Genomic DNA, 10,461 nt, shown 5'->3' on the forward strand with positions numbered 1-10,461 from the left:
GGGCAGAAGAATGGCAGTGTGGTAGAGGGCCATGGTAGCTGGGTTCCAGCCGCTGGGTTCTGAGCATTCTTGAGTCAGGCGCAAGGGCTGCTCTCCCTTTTGACTCTGTCAACCGAAATCCAACAGGTGATCTGGACTGAGTGGAGCCCAGACTGAGCCTGAGCTCTGGGTTTGCCTGATGAGTTGTGGTCTCTTCTTCCCTCCCTGTGCCCAGGCCACGTGCTGTATGCCGACATCAAGATGGAGAATGGGAAGTCCAAGGGGTGCGGTGTGGTTAAGTTTGAGTCGCCAGAGGTGGCTGAGAGAGCCTGCCGGATGATGAATGGGATGAAGCTGAGTGGCCGAGAGATTGATGTTCGAATCGATAGAAATGCTTAAGCAGTTGCCTTTTTTAAACATCGATACCAGACCTCTGAATTTGTATTTTTTCTTGTTAACCATTTTAATTTGTTGGCTGGATGTATAAAGATGTTTAAAAAATTCAGTTGCTTTTTGGGGTAATTTGAATTACTTTTTTAATGACTGGGGTTCCATTTGACTGTTTGCATTGAGATTGCAATGTGCGCAATTTTTTTTGTAGTTGTGGCATCTTGTTGACATCGAATATGACTTTGATAATAAATACCAGTTCCTGAAAGCTGCTTGCTTTTGCGTGTGTGTTGTGGGGTAACCACCCAAGGATGAGGGACCAAAGCTGCTCAGTCTCCTTTCTGCCCTTGGAGCTGTGTGGACCCTTGAGGTGAGAGGCCACTGGCTGCAGCCTCTTGAGAAAAATCTCTTTATGGAAACCGAGTCCTGAGTGGGCCTGAGTCTCCCAGTGCCTGTGCACACTGATGGTGTGCTTGGCTGTCAGAACCATCCCGTCTCCCCCGGGCAGTGATTCTACGGGGCACAGATACTGCGAGGGGCCCATTTCCAGTTTGACTTCTGTCCCAGTCTTCCCCGGCTGCTGAAAGGAGCATTTGTTTCTCTCAGTCCTGGAGGGTGGGCAGTCCTGTCAAGGTGCTGGCAGATCCAGGGCCTGGTGAGGGCCTGGTCCTAGTTCATGGATGACAGTTTCTAGCTGTAACTTCACGTGGCAGGAGTTGCCTAGGGAACTTTCTCAGACTTATTTAAAACAATATTTTTTAGTTTATTTGGCTGTGCCATATGGCTAGTGGGACTTCAGTTCCCCGAACGGGATGGGGACTGAACCCAGGCCCTTGGCCATGGAAGTGCATTGTCCTAACCACTGGACAACCAGGGAAGTCCCCAAACCTCTTTCATAGGGCACAAATCCCATCCATGAGGGCTCTGCCTCTGGACCTCATGCTTTCTCGTGCTGTCACCTAGAGGGGTAGGTTTTCAGTTTAGGACTTTGTTTTTGACAGCCGGGACACAAACTTCAGTCCATAGCAGCTTTTCTTTGCTAAAACAGACCAAGGAGGGTGTAGGTTTCTGAGCATATTCTGCCCTGTCAGAGGTTTAAGCTGAACTTGATACCTGCACTCGGTCAGAACTGGGTCACATTATCTCCACAATGTGACAGCCATTTGGGCTGTTGCCTGTGAGGAGCTGCAGCAGCTGCTTGTCATGCTGGACGTGGAGGGCCCCCAAGCATATCTCTCTCCTCGCTGACCACAGCTGACCTGGTGCCATCAGAGGGGCCCTCAACTCAGCTTCTAGCAAGGGGCCCCCTCCCTTGCCACCTTCTCCTGCCCTCCTTTTTCTCTTCTGGCCTTTGTCCTTGAGGGGTAAGGAGACCTGGACCTCACAGATTTCCCCCAAGTATTTGATCTTGGCTCCACTGTTGGTGCTCATTAGGAGGGAAAGAAAAGACAAGACACAGTAGTCACTTTAAAAGAGGGACTTTATGTGGTCTGTGGACGTGGTCAGACAGGAGCCCAGGCTGTTCTGTGATGGCCACGCTAGGGTCCAGGACTCATTATTAGCAGGTGACTGGACTGGTGGGCTGTCCTTCATCCCCACACCTGCGGGCCTTACTGTCCCTAGGGCAATGGTTGGCTGTCCAAAGGATCTGCCAAGAAAGGTGACTTTCAGTGACCCTTTCCCCGTGAGTGGGTAGCCAGCAATCCCTGGAGGGGTGGCAGAGGACCTCACCCCACCCTTCCCATCCACCCAGAGCATTTACATACCCCAGGCAGCGACGTCGTCGTACACCTCTGTTTCCCTGGTGGCGAGCACAGTTGGGTCAGCCAGGGTCACCCTGCCCCATTGTCACACACCCCCACCCCCTGCCCCCAGTCAATGCTGGCACTCACAGGGGCAGTAGAGCTGTTCTTGGCACATAGCCATCTGTGAAGAGAGCAGGGGTGGGCGGGTGAGGTCTCCTCCCTCCTTGGGGCTGTCTGCCTTCCCAGGCTGCCCTCCACTGGTGACTCACTCACACTTGCCCTTGGTGTCCCGGCACAGCATCTCCTCCTTGCTGGTGAACTCGATCACCTCCAGGATCTCCCCACGCCGGATCCCCAGGTGCTTGCCGCCCCCACGGCGGGTCTTGGCATTGGGGTCGATCATCATCCTTGTCTGAACCACAATCTCCCCCTCAAACTGGGGAAGGGGACACAAGAGCTGCCGCTTGCCCTGCCGCCCTGAGAACCCCGTGTGGGGCGGTGGCCACCTGGGGCCGAGACCAGCCCTCCCAGGATTCTTCATTCACACCTTGAACTTCTTCCGAAACTCCCGCTCTGCTTTCTCTGCCTTCCGGAGCTGCTTCAGGGACTTCAGGTCCATGGGCGGCATCTGTGGTGGCTGGAGGGGCGCCTTCTCCTTCCTGAGCATGCCCCCCCCACCCCGCCACAAGGAATTAGGTGCTCATGCTTCTCAGGGACCCCCTTTTACTTTTCTCCCCAGCTCAGCCCCGCCCTGCCCACCTCCCTCTGGTACCTGAGCTCTGGGTCTTGCGGTGGCCTCCACGGGTACTGCTGAGCCGACAGCACTTCATCTGGGACAGTCAGAGTGCCGAGTTAGGGCAGGGCCATTGTGTGGGCCTCTGGCTCTGGTGGCCTGAGGTTCCCCTGGTCAGTTTTCAGGACTTGGGTCTCCTCCTCACCCTCTGCTGCCCAGGCCTCTCATGGTAGATTGCCTTCCATTTTCCTAACTCCTGCCACAGGCCAGGCATGGCAGAGACCGTTAACCATTTCTTTCAACTTTCTTTTCTTTAAAAAGATATTTATTTGGCTGCTCTGGGTCTTAGTTGCAGCATGTGGGATCTAATTGCCTGACCAGGGATCAAACCCATGCCCCCTACATTGGGAATGTGAAGTCTTAGCCGCTGAACCAACAGGAAAGCCCCTTCTTGATGGCTGTCATCCCAAGTTGCCTGCTGAGGAGGTAGCAAGGGTCAGAGAAGTAAGGCAGCCTGCCCAAGGCCACCAAGATATTAAATGGTAGAGGCAGGGCTTCTCTGTCAGTTTTTGAGGCGGTTTTACCCCTCCCTCCTACAGCAAGTAGGTTTTGGGAATTCTAATGAGATATGGGTCAAAAAATAAGGCCAAGAAAAGTGTTTCCTCAAAGCAAGCAGTCTGCCTCTGGGATGGGGCCATGTCGGGCTGGGGTTCTTGCCTGGTCTGGCTGATGAGACTGGACTGGAAGGAGTCTCCCAGGTGACAGCCGACTCACTACCTGGCAGATGACCAGCTTTTGAGGTGAGGGCACTGCTGGCCAAGGGTCTGCTTACAGTGAGAGCCTCATGAACACCGGGTGAGTGAAGGATCAGAACCTGCAGCCCCCAGCTTTTTTTGCAGTCCTCTCTGGATGACTTGAAGTGCCACCCTGGGCATTCCAGACCACCAGGCCCCCCTCCCCATCAAGTGCTGGGGTGGGGAGGGGCTGCATATCTGCATGGTGCACTCTTCCCTCCCCAGACACTTTTTTGCCTCCAGCCTCAGCCTGGTGCTGAAGTGACAGTCACACCCAGAGGCCACCCGGGCTGGAGATGGTCACCCAGATGGAAGCAGTCCTGACTTCACCCCAGGGCCCCTATACACCTCCCGCAGCCTAAGCACACAGCCTTGGGTGCAGCCAAGCAGGGCAGACCCTGGCGCCCTGTGGCTCTACCCTGGGCAGAGAGATCCTGAGCAGGCTGCCCTCAGCTGCTGGCCCTTGAGGAGCTCCCTGTCTGTGCAGGGGGCTGCCACTGCTCTGAGTGAGGCAGAGAGTGGGAGGGAGGTGCCAAGAGCCCCTCAGGTCGCCCCCCCCACCCCAGCCTCGAGAGGGAGAGATCTGGGCAAGCGTGTGGTGCTGGGTCAGAGTCTTGGAGAATGACTGGCACAGGATGGGGGACAGTGAGCTACGCTAAGGATGCATCTGGTCTACTTGGGGTTGGGGAAACAGTAAAGGGTGGGCTCGTGCCTGCAGAGTTGCTGGTGGTGGAGTGGCCAGAGGTGCTCTCTCCCCGCGTCCACGTCCCCAGGAACGGCGGCCCCCCCGAGACCTGAGCCACAGCCTCACTGGAGCGGAAGCAAAAGGGGCCCTGTCAGGAAGCTCTGTGCTCACAGGGGTGTTGCAAGCAGCCCCTGGGGAAAGCAGGCCCAGGAGAAGCAGCAGGGCCCAGGAAGGAGCCACAGACATACAGGCAGCAGGCTTTGGGGGCTGGGCTGGTGAGGAGTGGGCAGCAGCTGGGGACCCCTCAGGCACGTCTGACAAGAGGATCCCTGGCAGGAGACCCTCCGGAGATAAGGGCAGGAAGCAGCCTGGGGGCAGAGGCTCCCATGTGGTGGCTGTGAGCTGGGGCAAGTCATGTCTCAAGCTTGCACTTATATAAAATGGTAGGGGGGCACAGTGCACATTCCATAAAGTGCTGGTGGGGAGAGGGGTGAATTTCTCACGTGAGGTCGGTGAATGCCTTTTCCCTGAGCTGGGCCTGCCTGGCCTTCCGCCTGCTCTCCAGGAGCGGAGGCATGGAAAAAGAGACAGAAGGGGCCTTGGACACCCAGAGCACGTGGGCCTGGAGGGGCGGCCACACCCTGGCTCCAGCTCCCTCCCTCTTGAGTTCAGGCCCCTCCAATACTGGAGTTCCCCAATACTGACTTCCCCTCAGGCACCTCCAATACTGTGGTTCTCCTGATAACCTCTTCCTTACTCAGGATGACCTCCACTTGACACCCAGGTGCAGGCTCAACATTTAAGCCTCATCCCTATCCTGAGCTTGCTTGCTGTCGTCCCTGGTGATACACCATTACGTCCTCTCGCCGATTTTGTTTTGTTTTTTGGCCACGCTGCTTGCAGGATCTTATTCCTGGAACAGGGGTGAAACCCGTGCCCCCTGTGTTGGGAGTTCAGGGTCTTAAGCACTAGACCAGGGAAGTGCCCCTCTATCGGATTCTTCCGCTGTTCTGCATGTCTGCGGCCACCACCTTGGGATGCAACCCTTGGCTTGGCCGCACCGTGGTCAGGCTGCTGGCCTCTGGCTGTCCTTCCTGTTCCTCCACCAGGAGCTGCCATGACCTCTCTGACCCCTTTCTCTCTTTTTTTCTCCCCTAGCTCTGCTTTCAATCCCTCAGGCTTATGGGTTCTCATGGGGCCTGGTACTAGCAACACAGACAGAAAAGGCCCCTGTGATGACTGTTCCCCCTCCTCCGATGCCTCAGCACACTGGTCTGACTGAGTGTCCTGCTCTGTCACCTCTGCTCCTGGGGCCAGGTCCAGAGTGGTCTGTGGGCTCGACATCATCGTACACCTCGTCTGGGTCCCTGCAGGGATACCTGACGTGAGTGAGGGCCTGTTTCAGCCCTGTGACCCATGCCTGTGCCCCCTGACTCCCCATGCTCACTGTGGGATGCAGTGGAGGCCAGCAGAAGAGGAGGTCCTGGGCAGAGCTGTGGAGAGATGAGATAGGAGGTGGGGATGCGGGTAGGCCAGGGAGCGTCGACCCACCCACCCCTGCTTTCTACCTGGGCCATCCACACCCACCTGTGTCTGCTGCCGCAGCTCTCCGAAAACTCTGGATATCCCTGGGGCCTGGGGGCAGTGGGGGCTTGGCTGGGGGAGGGCCCAGGCTGCTGGCCGGGGGTAGAGGCCTCCGCCGGGGCAGGTGACCAGGTCTGAGACCTAGTCTGGAGCCAGCACTCCGAGCGAGGGCTCCTGATCTCTGCTGCCGTGCCCCAAACCCTGGGCTGAGAGGGACCCGTGGGCTGGAGCCCACCACGGCAGAGGGCAGTGAGCTCTCTGAAAAGGAGCCAGGGAGCAGGGGCTTTCTCGGGAGGTTCCTGGGCAGAGAACTGGGCTCTGGCTGCGATAACTTGCGGGGGGGCCCCCGACACTCGGGCTGCAGAAACTTGGAGGGGAGCACGCTGAACTCGGGCTCCGAGGACGTCCTCGAGAGGCTGGTGGGCTCGGGCTGCAGGGGCTTCTTGGAGAGCACCTTGAACTCACACTGGCGTGGCTTCTTGGGAACCACACTGACCTCTGGCTCCGAGGACGTCCTGGTGAGGTCACCAAACTCAGGTGGCAGGGGCTTCTTGGGGAGGTCATTCAGCTGAGGCCGGGTGATCTTTCTGGGAAATGTACTGAAGTCGGGCTGTGAAGAGTGGGGGTGGGGCTCACCAGATTCAGGCTTTGAAAGGTGCACTGGAGGGACCTCACTGGACTCAGGCTGTGGCAGGAACTTCTTAGGGAGGCCACCGACCTGAGGCTGCGGGGGCTTTCTGGGGAGCCCACAGAACTCAGGTTGCGGAGGCTTCTTGGGAAGAGTACTGAAGTTAGGCTCTGAGGAGTGGGGGTGGGGCTCACCAAATTCAGGCTTTAAGAGGGGCACTGGAGGGACCTCAGTGGACTCGGGCTGTGGCAGGAACTTCTTAGGGAGGCCACCTACCTGAGGCTGCGGGGGCTTTCTGGGGAGCCCACAAAACTCAGGCTGCGGAGACTTCTGAAGAAGAGTACTGAACTTGGGCTCCACGGGGGGCCTGGGGGTGTTGCTGAGCTCAGGCTGCTGCGGGGGCTTCTGAGGGGGGCCCTCAGGGACCTCAGGCTTCCTGGGGAGTGGTGTGGCCTCGGGCTGCAGGGACTTCTTGGAGAGTTCACTGAACTCAAGTTTGGGGGGCTTTTTGGGCAGGTCAGTGAACTCAGGCTGTGGGGGCTTCTTGGGGTGCTCGCCTAGCTCAGGTTGTGGAAACTTTCTGAGGAGTTTGTGGAACTCAGGCTTCGGGGGCTTTTTGGGGAGGTCGCCAGTCTCCAGCTGAGAGGCCTGGAACTTTGCTTGAAGGCTCCGGAAGTCCTGATGACTCCCCTAGGGGACACAGGCAGGCAAGGGACTCATACACATGGGGGCCATGGAGAGATGGATGTGGGGACAAGCGGACCGATCACAGACACACACCCTTGTCGACCTCTTCCCCGCCTTCTGCCATTGACTCTTCTTTTGACCAGATTCCCATGTTTTTGTCTCCAGCCTCCCCGCGAGAGTGCCAGGCTTTCTTCCTGAACTATGACACACCCTCTGACCTCGTCACTTAAGCCTGGAATATGCACCCAACCTTACCCCACTCTGGACCTGAGCTCCTGGGGCCCCCTGTGGCTTTCTGCTCCCATATCCACCCCCCCCACCCCCCCGCCCCGTGCAGCCAAAAGCAATAAATGTATGGTAGTATATCTGGAACTGAACAACTTTGGACCACCCACATCCCTGTCCTGGCCGTGAAGAATCTGCCCAGGGGAGGCGGCCTACCCCACATTATTGTAAGAGGCTCCTCCTCGTTTCTCCTGCCCCCAACGCCCCACGCCCCCATTCCTGGTCGCTTGTGCCCACAGCAGCCAGAGGAGGCCTATTTGTGCTGCTCTGCTCGAATCTGGGGGTGCTCTGTCATTTCCCCACAGTAACAGCTCCAGAGCTCACGAACCCCCTGAACGGTACATCTGACCTCCCCCCAACACCTCCTTGGCCTCCCTCTCCTGCTTGGCTCCTGCACCTCCTCTTCCAGGTTTCTACTCCTTTATTTCATATGATAAAGGCTTCTTTTCCTGGACCACCCTGATTTAAAAAAAAAAAAAAAGGATCCCCCTAGGACTCTTTGATCTCCCCAACCTGCCTGATTTTTCTCTTAGTGTCTACTATTTTATATCATCCTATTTATTTGTACTTTTTTTTTTTTTTTTTTTTTTACTATTTATTGGCATGCCACGTAGCACATGGTATCCTAGTTCCCCAACTAGGAATTGAACCAGTGCCCCTTGCATTGGAAGCAAGGAGTCTTATTAACCTGCCACCCAATGCTGTTTTTTAAACATGTCTTGACTATTTAGGGTTTGTGTGTGTGTGTGTATGTGTCGACTCCGTCTCCCCCAGCCCCTGTGAGGCGTGCCATGAGGGCCGCAGCACTGCTGTCCTCCTAGTGCCTGGCCCTCAGTAAGACGCTCAGTAACTGTTCATTGAAATAAAGAATCTTCTAGGGACTTCCCTAGTGGCTCAGTGGTTGAGACTTCGTGCTTCTAATGCAGGAGGTGCGGGCGTTGATCCCTGGTTGGGGAACTAAGATCCCACAGGCCATGCGGCATGGCAAAATATATATATATATACGGGACACCGAGACATGCAGCATATACTCTCCCACATCCAGTCTGATGTGCACCAGCCCTGGCACGTGGAGTCCATCCCGGATCCCGTCTCGACAGGACCCACACCCTCGGTCACAGACACAGGAGACACACAAGTAGGCCAGGCCTGCTCTGACCGACAAATGACCCCAGAAGTGGCCCTGCCACAGCCCCTGGGCCTGGCTTCACCTGGGGTCTAGGATATTGGGGAGGGGAAGGGCAGGGCCTCACTCATCTGCCCTGAGCTTCACTCTCCCCTGACCCAGAGAACAAGGAAGGGTGGCAGTTCCTGCCTGGGGCCTGAGATACCTCTGTGAAAGCACCCCCCACCAGCTGGGCTGGGACAAGGCTCCCAGGTGACCCCGGGGGCCGGAGAAGTCAGGTCGGCAGGTCAGGCCCTGGAAGACTGCTGGGGTGGGCAGCAGGTACCTGACCTACTTTGTCACCCACAGGAAGCCCCTGCCACTCACCCTGGCTGCCTGTTACCCGGTGGCTGTTCATGCTGACCTGGGGGGAGGGGAGTCACCCTGGCAGGCCCACCCATTCCCCTTCTAGTCATAGCCCGGGCCCTCAGAGCCTGAGCTGTCCCAGAAGTGGATCCCGGCTACTTCTTACCTCTGGACATTTGTGGCATCTCATGTCCCCAACAGCTTTCCTGCCCCTCTGCTGCTCTACTTTCGGAATATGCCCCTCTGGTTTCCACCCGTGACATCCCTCACCTCCAGCCAGTGTGGGGCTCTCCCAGGCCCTGGAGACTCACTCACCATGGCTGCAGGAGGGCGACGGGCCACAAGGCGAGTGGGACCCAGGCCAGGACCGCTGCCTTCAGGAAGTGACTGTGGCTTCTGCTCCACGGGGTGGGGTCTGCTGGCCAGGCGGGGAGGGGAGGGGAGGAAGGGGCAGAGGCGGGGACAGCCCCAGCCTGGTCTCAGATCCTGTCAGTGCTTCTTGAATTCCTGTCCTGCCCTGCAAGCTTTGGGCATCCTGTCAACAGAACCCCTCCCAACAGTCACTCACTTCTAGATTCTGCTGCCCCCTCACCACCACCCCAGTCCTGCCATGTTCTGGCCTCCGGACTCCAGGGAGGACTTGTGCCAGGCCAGGAGGACCTCCTGGCAACAGAGGCGGGGCAAGGCCACCTCCAGCCAGGGCCTCCGTGGGAGGGGAGGGGTAGTTCTCAGTAGGGAAGGGGCATGGTAAGCTCCACGCTTACTCAGGAGTGAGCTGGGTGGTTGAGGCCCTCCTGCTGGCCCTTGTTGCCTCAACACGCCTTCCTCATTTCAACACTTCCCTGCAGTCCTGATTTCCAGCTCTGAGCAGGACTCAGGACTTCCTGTTGCGGGGGACAGCTGTCACACAGGCTGACGGCCCAGGTGGGGTGGCAGGTTTGGTGATGGGCGGGTGGGTGGGCAGTGTCCAGGTTCCCAGAGGACTAGGGAAGGAGGAAAATGGGGGTGGCCGGGAGGCCAGCAAAGGGGGGTGGTGAAGGTGGGGCACAAGACCAGCGCTGTCCGGAGGGAAACCCTGATGGCTTGGCTTCGTCCCCAGGTGGTCAGTGACCTTGGGGCTCATAGAGAAAGGAGAAAACACCCAGTGGGAGAGAGCAGAGCCCTGATTCTCAGCTTGGCCACGCCATCGGGGTCCCTTCAAGAGTTCACAGAGGTGAACAGAAGCTCCTGGAGATCCTTTTTTTAATTTAAAACTTTTCGGCTACACTGGGTCTTTGCTGCTGCGAGCAGGCTTTCTCAAGTTGCAGAGAGCAGGGATACTCTAGTTGCAGCGTGCAGGCTTCTCACTGTGGTGACTTCTCTTGTTACAGGGCACAGGCTCTAGGGAGCCGGGGCGGGGCTTCAGTAGTTGCATGTCCCAGGCTCTAGAGCACAGGCTCAACAGTCGTGGTGCAGGGTCTTAGCTGCTCCTCAACGTGAG

At 57.4% G+C, this 10,461-nt stretch overlaps 2 protein-coding genes across 15 annotated transcripts in view; one reads left to right on the plus strand and one right to left on the minus strand.

Annotated features, from left to right (window-relative positions):
• HNRNPM (heterogeneous nuclear ribonucleoprotein M) overlaps positions 1-7,477 on the plus strand; it is a 45,487-nt gene extending 38,010 nt beyond the window's left edge. For 11 of the 13 annotated variants that reach the window (XM_043911746.1, XM_043911751.1, XM_043911752.1 and 8 more), the window contains one exon: positions 215-637. In XM_043911746.1, the coding sequence (XP_043767681.1) occupies positions 215-378 (164 nt within the window). In that variant the 3' untranslated portion in view covers positions 379-637. Of the gene's footprint in view, positions 1-126; positions 638-7,390 lie in introns of those variants that run through there. The other 2 variants (XM_043911745.1, XM_043911748.1) reach the window with 2 other exon arrangements.
• On the minus strand, positions 1,832-10,241 carry PRAM1 (PML-RARA regulated adaptor molecule 1). 2 transcript variants are annotated; one of them, XM_043911755.1, is made up of 10 exons: positions 9,297-10,241; positions 5,914-7,228; positions 5,774-5,819; positions 5,626-5,693; positions 2,887-2,944; positions 2,662-2,773; positions 2,388-2,550; positions 2,262-2,295; positions 2,136-2,170; positions 1,832-2,017 (listed from the first exon to the last, which is right to left on the minus strand). In XM_043911755.1, the coding sequence occupies exons 1-10, from the start codon at positions 9,297-9,299 to the stop codon at positions 1,989-1,991; spliced, it is 1,863 nt and encodes a 620-aa protein (XP_043767690.1). In that variant the 5' UTR covers positions 9,300-10,241; the 3' UTR covers positions 1,832-1,988. The 2 variants fall into 2 exon arrangements, 1 of the variants encoding a protein (XP_043767690.1); XR_006342642.1 differs by lacking the exons at positions 1,832-2,017; positions 2,136-2,170; positions 2,262-2,295 and having other exon boundaries at positions 2,411-2,550; positions 2,662-2,751.
• Between the last annotated feature and the right edge of the window lie 220 nt (positions 10,242-10,461).

The sequence above is a fragment of the Cervus elaphus genome, chromosome 9, assembly GCF_910594005.1.
Source record: "Cervus elaphus chromosome 9, mCerEla1.1, whole genome shotgun sequence".
In the NCBI taxonomy this organism is placed as follows: Eukaryota; Metazoa; Chordata; class Mammalia; order Artiodactyla; family Cervidae; genus Cervus; species Cervus elaphus.